The sequence below is a fragment of the Symphodus melops genome (assembly GCF_947650265.1).
Source record: "Symphodus melops genome assembly, chromosome: 23".
Classification (NCBI taxonomy): Eukaryota; Metazoa; Chordata; class Actinopteri; order Labriformes; family Labridae; genus Symphodus; species Symphodus melops.
The window spans coordinates 1,993,038-2,009,637 of record NC_136713.1 but is presented as its reverse complement, the minus strand read 5'-3'; the positions used below and the strand labels follow the sequence as shown (position 1 = coordinate 2,009,637).

At 39.1% G+C, this 16,600-nt stretch overlaps 1 protein-coding gene across 1 annotated transcript in view; it reads left to right on the top strand.

Annotated features, from left to right (window-relative positions):
• LOC306818939 (protein NLRC3-like) overlaps positions 1 to 10,257 on the top strand; it is a 55,117-nt gene extending 44,860 nt beyond the window's left edge. Inside the window, exons 9-13 of the mRNA XM_079336677.1 lie at positions 3,328 to 3,501; positions 5,510 to 5,683; positions 8,891 to 9,064; positions 9,616 to 9,789; positions 9,959 to 10,257. Of these exons, the coding sequence (XP_079192803.1) occupies positions 3,328 to 3,501; positions 5,510 to 5,683; positions 8,891 to 9,064; positions 9,616 to 9,789; positions 9,959 to 10,010 (748 nt within the window). The 3' untranslated portion in view covers positions 10,011 to 10,257. The remainder of the gene's footprint in view (positions 1 to 3,327; positions 3,502 to 5,509; positions 5,684 to 8,890; positions 9,065 to 9,615; positions 9,790 to 9,958) is intronic.
• The last annotated feature ends 6,343 nt before the right edge of the window (positions 10,258 to 16,600 follow it).

Genomic DNA, 16,600 nt, shown 5'->3' with positions numbered 1-16,600 from the left:
TCAAAATAAACATTTCTCCTCTCCTCTTTGCCTGATCATCCCCGGCCTTTCTTGCTGCAACAAATAACTTGATTGACGCTGCCTCTTTAAACTGCGTTACATCGTTGCTCCGATTCATTTAAATTCTAAAAGAAAAATCTGCAGTCACGTCGGGAGACTCACGACTGTGTTTACTTTCAGTTTTAATGAAACGAAACTTAAAGAAAAATACGAGGAGGAAATAACAGATGTGTCAACCTCTGTCTCTCTCTCCTGTTCGTCTGCTGTGTGTATAACCCCTCCCCTCCCCCTGCTCAGTGAGGACACAGACGCAACCGCACATCTTCACCAATGATATCCGGCTTTAACAGAAAAAAGACAAGACAAAATCTAATCGGCTCCCATCTGGCTTCCAATGACGAGCCGGCTCCTGTCGTTCACTTCAAAGAGCCGAGTCTTAGAGCCGACACATCACTACTCTGTAGTCTCTGTAGTCTGTGAGCGCGCTGAATTCACACAAGCAAATTTTCTCAATTTCCTGATCTGACAAAATGATTGAATCTGTGATTGATTCAACAGAACATAATGCTTTCTCAATTAAATGTAACAGATGTGTAGGCTACACAAAACACTATTTGTTATTTCAGCCATTAAAACATGGTTGGTTGTAACAAGCAGGCGTTACCATGGTAACTGCAAAGAAGCAGGTTTGTAGGGACGACCCGAGACGAGTTAAACCTTAATTAAGCAAAAGCATGATTTATTCGATTAATCGATTCGGATATTCGATAGAATACTCGATTACTAAAATATTCGATAGCTGCAGCTCTAATTTAAATGTAAAGATTCTAATAAAATTCAACATATTGTTCGTTTCAATCTAAGAATGATCAGGAAGTACAAAAACATGAATGAATCACTATGAAGTCCTTCAATGTGTGAATGAACAGATGATGATCACATCAGTGTGTTCATGTGGACAACATCACACATTCATGTATAAAGCTCACTGTCATCTACATTTACTTCTGTTATTTTTTATTCAGATTGTTTGACTGCAGGTTGTCAGAGATCAGCTGTTCTTCTCTGGCCTCAGCTCTGAAGTCCAACCCCTCCCATCTCAGAGAGCTGGACCTGACCTCCAACAAGCTGCAGGATTCAGGAGTGAAGCTGCTGTGTGATTATCTGCAGAGTCCAAACTGCAGACTGGAGACTCTGAGGTCAGATCACTGACTGTAATATAGATATGAATATAATAGAAACTGTGTTGACTGTGTTTGAATTTCACCCATTCTTCAGAATTGGGAAACATCATGTCCCAAACAAACAAACTTAAAAATACCACTTACAAATGAACTTATTCCTTTTTTAGTGAAAATCCCTTGAAAAGATTTTTATGATGAAACTAATTTGAAATCCCAAATGTTGGTTCTGATTTCTTTGTTTCATGTCTAAACCTGCCCGATGGCAGAAAAGAATTTCAAGCTTTAAACTATTTAAAAAAGAGTCAAACTCTTCAAACTATAAAACCTTCTGATACTAAAGGTGTAAAATACTATTATAGTCATCGACACTTTAAAATGTTGTTTTTAGGAACATTTGGACCTGTTAAAGTTGTGTCCCAGATTTGAGTCAACTCTGTCAGACTTTTACAGAAACATCAAATAATCAGACATAAAAAGAGGTGAGCTACAACATGAAGGACCCCCGTCTTATTCCTGCTTTTAAAAAGGGGGGGATGCTGTTCAAACATGGTTCACATTTTGATTTGTTGAGAACTTGATGAAATGATTTTACTATCAGCTGTGTCTCTACTCGGGCTGTAACGCTACACAAACATTTGGGTTGGGTACGGTTCTCAGTTCTGAAGATTGGGTTGGGTACATTTTGGGTCCAGTAAGGGACCTGATGCAACACTTTCTTTTTCTTTATCAGGAACATTTACAACTTCCCTTTTACACATTGTCTTAAGTTCAGCATGGACAGTTCAGACTTCACCTGCTCAGGTTTCTTTTTCATGACATTTTAAATGAAACATTCAAAAATAACATCAAATCAAATATACTTATAACCAAAAGAGTCTCCAATCAATAAAAGAAATGAATGAAATAAAATCATCCATATAGCCTATAGTATATATAAAAAGATGTGTTTTAAATGACAGAGACAAACACTGACACCTTTCTGTTTATGAAGTCAGCACTTTTTAGAGCACAAAATAAAGCTGGGACAGTTTCATCTCACAACTATTCATATTTCCCTCTGTCAATATAAGAAGCTGTAAAAACACAAAGTCCCATTCTGCATGTAATCCACTGTAATAAAAACAGCAGTGGTGTTTGTTATGTCTTTGGCCCGTTCAGAATTATTATCAAGAGGCTGTTTAAATACAAAGGAGACTTGGCTTTGCTCCACACTCTCTTTGTTCCTGCTTGCAGTGATGTTCACGTTGGCGTGCTATCTTTTTGACTGCTTTAATAAGTTGGACGTGTTGTCAACGTACCCGACAGCTTCACTGCTGTCACTCCTGTGAGCGCTCGCTACACTTGAATTGTGCACTGGCACACAGATTTTAGCCCAGGCTTTCTGTCATGAAAAAGACTTTTGGTTAAAGGGTTTAAAAGCGTCAGATCCCGACAACAGACGGGTTCAAATCAAGATTGAAATGAAAAAAGTCCTGAGAAGAGTGGAGAGTGACAGCAGGGCACGAGGACAACAGAAGGGAGAAGAGAAGTTTCAGCCACAGTGGCAGACAGCTGGAGCTGGAACACGCTGCAGCTACATTTCTACTTAGATTAAAGACTAGATCCTGGTAAAGATCAAGGTTATTCACAAAGCATGTCAGTCCTTAAGAGAGCTCCTAAAGTCCAAATGTAAGGATGAAGAGTTTCTCCCTCAGAGAAGAAAGGAGGAGAGAAAGGTGACAGCTCTATCACAGCCTCATATTAATATCAAATAGATTCAGTCCACTCTTACAGTTACCAGCATGCTGAACAAACACTTTAGCATCACAATGCTTCAAGACTTCATTGACTGTTATTGTCAAAATTCAAACTTCAGTCCTCCCCCCTCAAAGCTGTTAACCATGAAACACTGGATATATAACATGGGTTTAGTCCATTTGAATTCAGATATTTAAATGTAAAGATTCTAATAAAATTCAACATATTGTACGTTTCAATCTAAGAATGATCAGGAAGTACAAAAACATGAATGAATCACTATGAAGTCCTTCAATGTGTGAATGAACAGATGATGATCACATCAGTGTGTTCATGTGGACAACATCACACATTCATGTATAAAGCTCACTGTCATCTACATTTACTTCTTTTATTCTTTATTCAGATTGTGGGGCTGCAGTTTGTCAGAGATCAGCTGTTCTTCTCTGGCCTCAGCTCTGAAGTCCAACCCCTCCCATCTCAGAGAGCTGGACCTGAGTGACAACAAGCTGCAGGATTCAGGAGTGAAGCTGCTGTGTGATTATCTGCAGAGTCCAAACTGCAGACTGGAGACTCTGAGGTCAGATCACTGACTGTAATATAGATATGAATATAATAGAAACTGTGTTGACTGTGTTTGAATTTCACCCATTCTTGAGAATTGGGAAACATCATGTCCCAGACAAACAAACTTAAAAATACCACTTACAAATGAACTTGTTCCTTTTTTAATGAAAATCCCTTTAACAGATTTCTATAATGAAACTAATTTGAAATCCCAAATGTTGGTTCTGATTTCTTTTTTTCTGACATAGGGCAGGTTTAGACATTAATCAATTTAAAACTTTAAACTATTTTAAAAAGTGTCAAACTCTTCAAACTATAAAACCTTCTGATACTAAAGGTATAAAAATACTATTTACCAAATATAATTTACCATTAAAACCAAATATTACAAGTCTGGAATGAATTCAAACAATCACAAACAACTGCTCTTTAAATGATAACAGAATATATTTAACAAAGAAACATCAAGTTCATCAAACAAATAACTATTATAAACTAAACTACACAACACAAAGTATAAACAAACAAGAGTGGCATGTGTCTGTCTGTCTGTTGTCTGAAGATGCTGGATCACAGTCTGAAACTCGTGCACAACTTGTGAATAATGAAGTTGAACACTAGAAGCCAGAGGCTGAATTTCTGTTAGACAGTGTTTACACTGGTCTTCCTGAACATGAAGATATTACCCGGATATAACGCTAGAGTTCACAGAGAAACACACACGGGACGCAGCGGACAAAGACCTTTTAAACTAGTCAAACCAGAGACGCAGTGGTCAGATAAGAAGCAAATATTATCTTCACAACTTCACATGAATGACTCAGTTATTAAACACACTCTCTAAAGCTCACTGCTCAGACCTGATTCAGCCTCACTTGTAAAGCGTTTGTCTGCGGTTGAGGAGGGGAAAGGTCCCACCATGAAATCAGATCTCCTGTCTGTTTCCGTGCAGATGAGTTGTGATGGCGGCGGCGGTTCCCAGAGGATGAGCAGGATCGGTGTGTTCTCTGTGGAGCGAGGCGATCTCCGTGGTTGTCCTGTTCATTGCAGGATGGAACCAGACGTGATCTTTACACTCTCTAAATACCGTTTTTAATTCGGTCTGTGAATAAGACGCTCTCCGAGAATCTCTGTCGAGATGCATTCAATGGATGATGCAAGCTGGGGATTCAGAACACTGTCACTCTTTGAGGCCTCGGGTTGCCTGCACGCCAAAACATTGAAACAAAGAGCAGCGTGCTGTGAAGCAGGAGTAGACTTGTGTCTCTGGATGCTGGAAGCATTTGATGAGCGAGAACAATGGGAGACGACTGCTTTTATTCACCCTAAACTTCACACCAACATGTGTTAGGTGTTGCAGAGCATGCTGGGAGTAAGAGTCAGCTAAATAACTACTATTCTGGCTGTCCTCAATAAACACAGTGCTTTATTATCCATTGAGTTTTTAGAGAGAGAGAGAGAGAGAGAGAGAGAGAGGAGGAGCAGGGTGAAGAGGGAGACACAGTGAGATGAGAAATAGCTGAACTGTCAGCTCTACAGAAGACGTGTAGAACTATATTGTAATGCAACATGAACTATATCCATATTAAAGATATTGTCTTATATCATGTTTGAATATATATCCATATATCTTAAAAACTGGATATGTCTCCCAGCCCTAATCTGCCGCAAAGACAAGACACGTCCAGTTACATCTCTAATATTTCAATGATTCTGATCACTGTTGGAAATATTTGATGTAATGTAAATACTCATCAATAAAAAGATATATAACATGGGTTTAGTCCATTTGAAATGAATTCAGATATTTAAATGTAAAGAGTCTAATAAAATTCAACATATTGTACGTTTCAATCTAAGAATGATCAGGAAGTACAAAAACATGAATGAATCACTATGAAGTCCTTCAATGTGTGAATGAACAGATGATGATCACATCAGTGTGTTCATGTGGACAACATCACACATTCATGTATAAAGCTCACTGTCATCTACATTTACTTCTTTTATTCTTTATTCAGATTGAGGGGCTGCAGTTTGTCAGAGATCAGCTGTTCTTCTCTGGCCTCAGCTCTGAAGTCCAACCCCTCCCATCTCAGAGAGCTGAACCTGAGTGACAACAAGCTGCAGGATTCAGGAATGAAGCTGCTGTGTGATTATCTGCAGAGTCCAAACTGCAGACTGGAGACTCTGAGGTCAGATCACTGACTGTAATATAGATATGAATATAATAGAAACTATGTTGATTGTGTTTGAATTTCACCCATTCTTGAGAATTGTGAAACATCATGTCCCCGACAAACAAACTTAAAAATACCACTTACAAATGAACTTATTCCCTTTTTAATGAAAATCCCTTTAAAAGATTTTAATTATGAAACTAATTTGAAATCCCAAATGTTGGTTCTGATTTCTTTGTTTCATGTCTAAACCTGCCCGATGGCAGAAAACAATTTAAAACTTGAAACGATTTAAAAAAGAGTCAAACTCTTCAAACTATAAAACCTTCTGATACTAAAGGTGTAAAATACTATTATAGACATTGACACTTTAAAATGTTGTTTTTAGGAACATTTGGACCTGTTAAAGTTGTGTCCCAGATTTGAGTCAACTCTGTCAGACTTTTACAGAAACATCAAATAATCAGACATAAAAAGAGGTGAGCTACAACATGAAGGACCCCCGTCTTATTCCTGCTTTTAAAAAGGGGGGGATGCTGTTCAAACATGGTTCACATTTTGATTTGTTGAGAACTTGATGAAATGATTTTACTATCAGCTGTGTCTCTACTCGGCCTGTAACGCTACACAAACATTTGGGTTGGGTACGGTTCTCAGTTCTGAAGATTGGGTTGGGTACATTTTGGGTCCAGTAAGGGACCTGATGCAACACTTTCTTTTTCTTTATCAGGAACATTTACAACTTCCCTTTTACACATTGTCTTAAGTTCAGCATGGACAGTTCAGACTTCACCTGCTCAGGTTTCTTTTTCATGACATTTTAAATGAAACATTCAAAAATAACATCAAATAAAATGTACTTATAACCAAAAGGGTCTCCAATCAATAAAAGAAATGAATGAAATAAAATCATCCATATAGCCTATAGTATATCAAATCAAATCAAATCAATCTTTGTTTATAAAGCGCTTTTCATACTTTAAAAGTAGCACAAAGTGCTTTACATGTTAAAATCACATTAAAATCACATTAAAATCATTCCCACCCTCCCCCCACCCCCCACGCATACAAACAGTATCACACTCATACTCACAGTCACCCCACTCTCCAACACACACACGCAGACCTAAACACATACACACACATGCACACACACCAGCATCAATAATATGGACAGAAGGCTGAGTACGGATGAACCAGGTAAGTAAACGAGACCCCTGACCTCCACCCAGACACCGCAGGACGGCGCCCAGGCAGCCACAGCCCTCCACCGCTCCCGACACAGAGGGCTCCCTCGGAGGAAACACTGGCAAGAAACGTAAAATACATAAAACTTTAAAATGAGGCCAAACAATAAGCTGAATAAGGCTAAAACCAATAAAATAATGGTAAGATATAAGTAAACATAAAATGCTAAAATCATAACAGATAAAATGAATAAATATTATTTAAAAGCTAGACTAAAAAGGTGGGTCTTGAGCCTGCTCTTAAAAATATGAGCGTTCTCTGCGGCCCTGAGGTCCTCCGGCAGGCTGTTCCAGAGGCGAGGGCCGTAAAAACTGAAGGACGCCTCGCCGTGGGTGTGTGTCCTGACTTTTGGAATGACTAAAAGGCCTCTGCCGGAGGAGCGCAGGGACCGCGAAGGCTCATATGGTAAAAGCAATTCTGATAGATAAGAAGGCCCAAGACCATTAATACATTTAAAAACCATTAAAAGAACCTTAAAATCGATCCTGAAAGACACGGGGAGCCAATGCAGTGATTCTAAAACCGGAGTAATGTGAGCCCGCCCTCTGGTCTTCGTCAGGACACGAGCTGCTGAATTTTGTAGGAGTTGTAGGCATGAAATATTCTTTTTAGGAAGACCAGAAAGCAGGGCATTACAATAGTCGATACGACTGGTGATAAAAGCATGCATTAGCGTCTCCGTGTTGGCCAGAGAGAGAATGGGGCGGACTCTGGCTATGTTCTTTAAATGATAAAAACCTATTTTGGTGGTGTTCTTAATGTGTGGAATAAAAGTCAGCTCAGAGTCTAAAATCATAAAAATATTATATATAATATATAAAAAGATGTGTTTTAAATGACAGAGACAAACACTGACACCTTTCTGTTTATGAAGTCAGAACTTTTTAGAGCACAAAATAAAGCTGGGACAGTTTCATCTCACAACTATTCATATTTCCCTCTGTCAATATAAGAAGCTGTAAAAACACAAAGTCCCATTCTGCATGTAATCCACTGTGATAAAAACAGCAGTGGTGTTTGTTATGTCTATGGCCCGTTCAGAATTATTATCAAGAGGCTGTTTAAATGCAAAGGAGACTTGGCTTTGCTCCACACTCTCTTTGTTCCTGCTTGCAGTGATGTTCACGTTGGCGTGCTATCTGTTTGACTGCTTTAATAAGTTGGACGTGTTGTCAACGTACCCGACAGCTTCACTGCTGTCACTCCTGTGAGCGCTCGCTACACTTGAATTGTGCACTGGCACACAGATTTTAGCCCAGGCTTTCTGTCATGAAAAAGACTTTTGGTTCAAGGCTTTAAAAGCATCAGATCCCGACAACAGACGGGTTCAAATCAAGATTGAAATGAAAAAAGTCCTGAGAAGAGTGGAGAGTGACAGCAGGGCACGAGGACAACAGAAGGGAGAAGAGAAGTTTCAGCCACAGTGGCAGACAGCTGGAGCTGGAACACGCTGCAGCTACATTTCTACTTAGATTAAAGACTAGATCCTGGTAAAGATCAAGGTTATTCACAAAGCATGTCAGTCCTTAAGAGAGCTCCTAAAGTCCAAATGTAAGGATGAAGAGTTTCTCCCTCAGAGAAGAAAGGAGGAGAGAAAGGTGACAGCTCTATCACAGCCTCATATTAATATCAAATAGATTCAGTCCACTCTTACAGTTACCAGCATGCTGAACAAACACTTTAGCATCACAATGCTTCAAGACTTCATTGTTGACTGTTATTTTAACATGGGTTTAGTCCATTTGAAATGAATTCAGATATTTAAATGTAAAAATTCTAATAAAATTCAACATATTGTACGTTTCAATCTAAGAATGATCAGGAAGTACAAAAACATGAATGAATCACTATGAAGTCCTTCAATGTGTGAATGAACAGATGATGATCACATCAGTGTGTTCATGTGGACAACATCACACATTCATGTATAAAGCTCACTGTCATCTACATTTACTTCTTTTACTCTTTATTCAGATTGGGGGGCTGCAGTTTGTCAGAGATCAGCTGTTCTTCTCTGGCCTCAGCTCTGAAGTCCAACCCCTCCCATCTCACAGAGCTGGACCTGAGTGACAACAAGCTGCAGGATTCAGGAGTGAAGCTGCTGTGTGATTATCTGCAGAGTCCAAACTGCAGACTGGAGACTCTGAGGTCAGATCACTGACTGTGTCATTCATTTGAATCATTTCAATCCACATCCTCCATTGTTGCACATTTCAGGATTTATATGTTTTCAGTATTTGTCTGAATTTAAATCTCTGGATATTTAATGATTTAGGAGATTTCTTATCCTTGAAGTTTCTGAATAATTTAGAGATTTGATGTGAAAATGTTTTTGTGACTCTGTGAAGTAAAGTTGAACAAGGTGCACATGAAGCCTCTGGTTTCCTCTGGTTCTGTGAAGAAGTGAAATCATGAAGACTTGTGATTGAATAATGTGTGATTTGATAAATGTAGTAACATCACAGAGCTGACTGAGATCAGCAGCCTGTTCTTCATCTGTGCACATGAACAGCTGGATGAATGTTGAGCTGACATTTGGAGGATTTAGATTTAGTGAATACACAATCAGAAATGATCCTCTAATCATTTAGAGAAAACTTGATTCATCAGGACAAAGTGATGTTGAGATACTCTTCACAACCTGAACACATGTGACTGGATTACACATTATTTATATTCTTTTTTTATTCTTTATTCAGATTGAGGGACTGCAGTTTGTCAAAGATCAGCTGTTCTTCTCTGGCCTCAGCTCTGAAGTCCAACCCCTCCCATCTCAGAGAGCTGGACCTGAACTGGAACAAGCTGCAGGACTCAGACGTGAAGCTGCTGAGTGATCTTCAGAAGAATCCAAACTATGGACTGAAGACTCTGAGGTCAGTCTCTCAGTGTTCTTCAGTAAACCCTCTACATATCAGCTCATACATATATTTACATTCTTGTTGTTTGTTGTTGGAGAAATCCTTTTCTTGGTTCTCTGCTACAAAGAGAGTTCAACATACTCAGGGTCTGTTTTCTGTGATCTGGCTTCACTAACCCTGACAGAAGAGATGGTGCTGAACAGTCACATGAAGCTGGTGATCAACCTGAGAAGTAAACCCAGAGTTTCATAAAAGGGGCGGAGCTATCTTCATATAACCTATCACAATATCTAACAGACTGTGAACAAACGATATGAATCATATTAAGAAGTTGAAGACAAACAGGCTCAAAGACTAAAGTTACACAGCTGCAGGAACAAATGCAGGAAGGACAACTGACAGAAACAAAGAAACATCAGAGAGGATTCATGTCCAAACTACGGCTTCTTCTATTTTCCTCCCATGGTTAGTTGACCTTTGACCTGACTATAATAAGTCCTGTTTCTTCTCTTCTCTGAATGTGTTGCTCTGACTCTTTAAAGTGGAGAGGAGAACAGTCGGCTGTCAGAGCTGGTAGGACAGAACGACGCTGTGTGTGTCTGAGTGTGTGTGGACGTGAAGCTCTCATAACTCAGTGTAAACTCACACTCAGACACCAACATGAAACCGTTCAGTGTTAAAGTCCAAAGGTGGAGTGGGGGCGGAGCTTAGTTACAGCGCTGTGGGGGAATCTGATGACTCCCAGCTGATGAAAATGATTTCTGTCATCTCTCTTCTTCTCTCATTAGATGGAAAATGTTTCAGTCATAATGTGAGTGATCAGGACTCTGGTGGAGCAGAGAGGAGCAGCTGATGATCCACAGAGGAGGAACCTCCACCATCTTGTGTGTAGAGAAGCTCTGCAAGCTGAGGAGAGCTTCATCCATCAGGGACTGACAGAGGAATCAGCTCACACTTCATTTCAGTCATATTTCTTTTTTTAAATTCTATTTGTAATCACACATATTCAGAGACATTTGTACAGTACAGTCATTTGTGCTTAAACAATAGAGTGATTCCTCCTTTTATGTTTTTGTGCTTTAACACAGAACAAAATAAATCCGATGTAAGAGATGAGGTGATCTCCCACTGAAAAGAAAAACAAAAACAAAGTATACAGGGGTTCATAACTAAAGGAAAAACAGTTGAAAGAAAAGATGGGAGTTTAGGGGAGATGTAGGATTTTCATTTTATCCAGAGATCCTCAAATGAGTTTTTGTGAAGCTTCAGAGAACAAGTGATCTGTGTCATTGAATAGATTCCATAAACTACATGGTAGCAGTCTTCCACTGGTGGAGGAACATTTCTTTGTTATGGCCTTTCTCCCAGCAATGCTCAGGCTTCCAAATGAGTATTTGGTTTAGTGGATGAATGCAGGTTAGCAAGGAAGACTTGGTCCCATTCCTGGGTAACATCTGACTTTAAAGACATCTGTTGGTTCTCTGTGGATCTCAAAGCAGAAGCTGTGTTTTTTAGGACAGAACAGGTGGTAGTGATTTGCTTCCTGTGAGCCACAATTCCTCCAGCAGCTAGAAGAGTCTATGGGTACATCTCAGTTCCCTTCATTGCATCCAAGTGTCCTCCACTTGTGTCTTAGTCCCTCCCAGCAGAGATGCACAGAGATATTGTCTGTCAGTAAAAAGACTTGGGTAAAGTCAGCTCTCTCCTCAGATCTCCCTCCTCTCTCCTTCTTTCAGTATAAGAGCTTTGGGACCATCCTTAACACGGTCGGTCTAGAACTATGTGGGGTTGGGCCCAGGAGCCAGGAGATAGCACTGAAGAGAAGTGAGATAGAGTCTGTGTCATGAGATTTCTGAACAGCTTTAATAAAGTATCTAATCAGACTCTTCCAACCCAATGTTCTCCAGGAGATGGAGCTTGTGATCTTCCACTCAAACTCACAGTATTTTCCCAAAAGCTTCTTCACAGATGTGGAAGTTAGTTTCCTTTTCCCGTTTGTGTTTGATGTAGGTGGTATGTTCTCTGTGTTCCTCTTGTAGCCCTCTATACAACCTGCAAATGATTTGAATCCCAGAGTCCCCTCTATAGGCAGCTATGAAAACTTGTATGAGATTATTGTCAAAGACTTTTTCAGTCTCTGTCATCAAACTGTTTAAATGGTGGCGTATTTGAAGAAATCTTGAAGCAAAGAGTCTTTTCAGTGTTTGGAAATGTTTGCTGGTTATAAAAAGAAGAGTAAGAGGAGAGGCCTTGTTTGGTCCATCTCTTGTAAGGAACATCCAGTTTGTTGGGGGTGAAGTCGGGGTCATGCCAGCACCACCTCAGTATCTTTATTTCATCAGACAGGCCAGTCCTGCTGATAATACTGAACCATGTTTTCAGGGATCAATTCATCCAGCTATTCCCTCTATCCAGGAGCTTTTCATATTATAAATATATATATATATATATATATATATATATATTATATTATATTATATATATGTATTATATATATATATTTCATATTATTATGTGTTAGAATAGTTGGCGCTTGTGTAAGTGCAGGCTGTAAATCTTATTGGGGGTACTGGACTGCTCACATAGTGGGGTGTGTACAAGTGCCCTGTTAGAGATAAGGGAGTGTCCTGCAGCTGCATGAGAGAAACACACAACCATATATGTCTTGTTTTTGCTACATTCTTTTTGACGTAACCCAAAATGTATATTGAAATTTTCATGACGTAGATGTTGAGAGTCAACCAGAGTATATCGGAGGTTCGGTCTTCCTTTTTGGGACTTGACTTTTGCTCTACACTTGTTCTGCACCTGTGATCAACTGACTTATATTCTCTTTTATTTAGCTCTAGTCACTCACTGTGAGAATAGCGCTCTTTTGTAGGATTTGTATTATTTTGTAATCTCTGTATTTCATCAATTGTGTTATTATAAAATAAAAGGAAACCTTCCATTGTAAGGACTTTCCAACAAAAACTCTTTTCCTTTTAGATCTTATATTTTCTTCTTGTTGGACCACGACGGACCAAAGGGATAGAAGACTAAGGTAAGAAGCTTTTTGTCCCCATTGTTCCAATACCAGAGAGGAAAACATAGACTGGGGAGGGACACTCCGCTTTAAAGTGGTTAGGACCCACTAGGGTGTGAGAGACCCAAGGAGAGTCCCCTCCAGGTAACGGCTGTGAAGGAGGCCTTTCCAGTATTAACAGCCTATGATCTGACCATAGAGGGGAATGACTTCAACACTGTAATAACTCAATAACTTTAAAGGTATAAAAGCTGAATAAACTGTATTTCTTTAACCGCTCCTAATAACCAATAGTGATGTTCTAGTTCACGGCAGCAGCGATATCTTTATGAAAGGCAGTGATTGGTCCTCCTGACGAGATTCACACTCGGCCCAGACCGACCAATCAAAGTGAGGCAGGGTCGAGGTTTCAAGGTCAAGTAGTATATAAGAGCAACAAACTAGGATATTAAAATAATTCCTAAAAATGCCAACTGCTTAGCTCTTGCGACAAAACGTATCTTTTTAGAAAAGCCTTTCTGTAACCTTTTTTCGCTTTTTAATGTTTTTTTTTAACCTGTTTTATCCTTTTAAACTCTGTAGCACTTTGAGCTTTTTAAAAATGTGAAGTGCTTTACAAATAAAATGTATTATTATTATTATTATTATCATCTGATTTCATACTTCAGAAAAAGCACCAAATGCCGCAAATGAAATACTTGGAGAACAATTCTGGTAGATTATTGGTCCAAGTCTCCAAAATGAATATTTAGTCTTGATGCACTCATTTGGTAAAGCATCTTAAAAAGAAAACAGTCTTGATTGCTTTATTGTGAAGATAATTAGAGACACAAATCTAAAACCCACGAAGTTCACTAACAATGAAAGAATGTAAACAACTGACAGTGGACTATAGGACTTTAGTGGACCGAGTAGAAAGTTGAATAAAATAAATATGAATAGATCATCTGAAGTTTTTACTAAAGAAGATAAAGCACACGGCTGTTTAGGCATTTTAAAACAAACGTATGATAAGTCAAGTGTTTAACGTGAGTAAAGCACATGTAGGGTAGATATCTAAGTGTTTACCTTTCATCACAGCATTGTGACAGCTTCATTTATCATCAATATCATTATTATTATTTTTATTAAAACCTAGTTATGAGCTGTTCAAGAGCACTCTGAAGCTCTACATATATTCACCTTTTTCAAGTGTTTTTGCAAAGCATGCACGTGTATATTTTATGGATTAAGAGCCTCTTAAGATCTGCACTATCAAATGCTCTGTGTTAAGTCACTGAAATAAAGCTGTTTTAATACATACCACCAAAATGTTCCATTATAGCGAAACTCAAACATGAAGACCTTCAGCTTGTTGTGATAAACTCGCTGTCTCCTCTCATATTCTTGTTTGCTTATTAGTTCACCACGATACTCCAACAGGAAGTTTCTTTTTTCAAACGGAGCACAAGCAAAGACGCCCCGCCCTGTTAAAACACAAACACAAGTGATGAAGTCAGGAGAACCAGGACATTTTATAAGGCCAACAGTCCTTAGTCAGACCTATCTTACCCTTAAAAGAGCTGATGAACCTGACATCGAGGTCACCTTTGTCCTTCCCAGAGGCAATACAGCACCTTGCATCTTCCTTTGGGTTTAAACGCCTCCGCCTCTGCATTCCTGTGTGTACTGTAACCCTATGTGTCCAGAGACAGAGGGAGGGTTAACATAATCACCTTCTAGACAGAGACATAGTATTAATAACTATATTTATATAGCACCTTTAAAAGCATGCATCCATGTGAAAGCTCACTACAGTAAAAATGTGATTTCCACACAGAAACTTTACATTTTAGAGTTGTCTTGCATACATGCATTATGTAAGTTAAAAGGATTTTTTAGTGACTGAGTTGAATTTTGATTTATTATGTTAGTGTTTATTCCAGTGTACATCTTTGTAGATTTGCTGCTGATGGAAAGGTTACATTGTGAAAACTTGTATACACACTACTCACAATAATTTAGGGACATTGTTATTTACACGATTGCTTTTCCTATTTGGTCTGATTTTTAATGAAACAATTAATAGTATATAAAGACCCAGCTGATTGTAGCTGATCAGAGCAGGTCTACTTGTGGCTTTAAAGGCCCACGGGAAGCCGTGATCACGTGCGCGTCGGTGCACAGCTACACTAACCAGACACGCAGCAGCTCTCGCTAATGAAAGTAAAATCAGCAGAGAATCAGAATCAGATGCATTTATTGTCATTGTTACAGGTACAAGTAGAGTAAAGTGTTCCGGTCTAATAACATTTTGTAAACTAAAAACGCCACACTAGGGATAGGAATTGGACATTGTCAGTAACGTAACTGTTTAAATCCCCCTTTTATTTTAACGTGCATTAAATATCGCGTCATTTTCAGTGAAAGTACCATTAACAAGTTACCGGAGCGCTTAAAAAAATGACCTTACACTTCCTTTCAAACTTACACCAGATGTCAGAAAATATATAAATGTGTTGCTTACCTTAACTTTCACTGCCAGAAAAGTCTCCCGCGACTCCGGTCTCAGACACGCCCACATTCAAATGAAGTCAGCTTATTTCCGGGTTTGTGTGTGAGTGTGTGTAAATTAAAAAAATAAATAAAAATCTAAAATTGCCGTTTGGATGCAACACACACACACACAAAATTACAGGTCTGGGTATTCCAAAAAATCACATTTATTTATATGATGTTTAGAAATGAATCAACATCTGATTATTATCCCAGCTGTGTAGTGGGCTCATTTTGCACTTGTTTTTGAGAAAAAATATTTATTTTTGACCCAAAAAAATGTAAAAATAAGTCTTGAATTAGGCCGACACTGGCCGTGTCACCCTAATACCAAATATCCACTTTCCCCAGGTGAAATGTCAGGTGTTTTGTCAGTCGATACCATATAAACCAACACACACACACAACTTACAGAGAGGTAACTATTAGGCTATACTACCCAAGTGTGGTCTTATCTATCTGGTCATTTTAAAAATACATGAAAGTCAAACTCCAATTACTTGTGATTTATTTTTTTTAAAAACATTTTTCAGGCTTGCATTTGGAGAGAAAGTGGATTTTTTTGGAAATGAGGGAGAGAGAGGGGGTAGGCGTGTGGGAGATGGGCCACAGGCCACAGTTGAACCCTGGTTCTCTGTGTGGCCTCTATGCATGGTGACACACATGCTGCCACTGCACTACTGGTTTATGAAGTTTTTAAACATAATGTTACTTCAAATGTCTCACACACACTTCACACTGTTTATAGCTCTTCTGCTAATGTGTCATGCAGGGGTGTGTGTGTGTGTGTGGCGGGGGGGGGGACTGACTCCTCTACAGAGTCAGTTCAGGACCGAACTGGCCCTCCTGACCAGTCTGTTCAGTCTCTTCCTGTCTCTCTCTCTGTGCTCCCTCCTCCCCAGCAGACCACTTCTCATGCAGTCTATACAAAATGAGTCGCTATTCAAATGAATGGAGAAATGTTAAAGTGTTCAACCTCCTTCAAAGCCTCATAACTTTGACTTTGAAGTTTCTGTGAAGTTTTTAACAGTTGTGTGTGTGTGTCCGGTGGAGTGGGTAACATCAAACACTAAAATGTGCTTTGATGTATAAATGGGTTTTCAGATAGTGTTTTGATTGGCTACTTTCATTGTCTTGACAAACAATTTTCACATAGCAACATAAACTTTGACCAATCGTGTACAAACTGTCTGTCCTGCTCTCAACTGCTGAAAGGCACCTGTCAGTCTTTGATCATCCAGAGAGAGAGAAACAATGGTAAGGAGA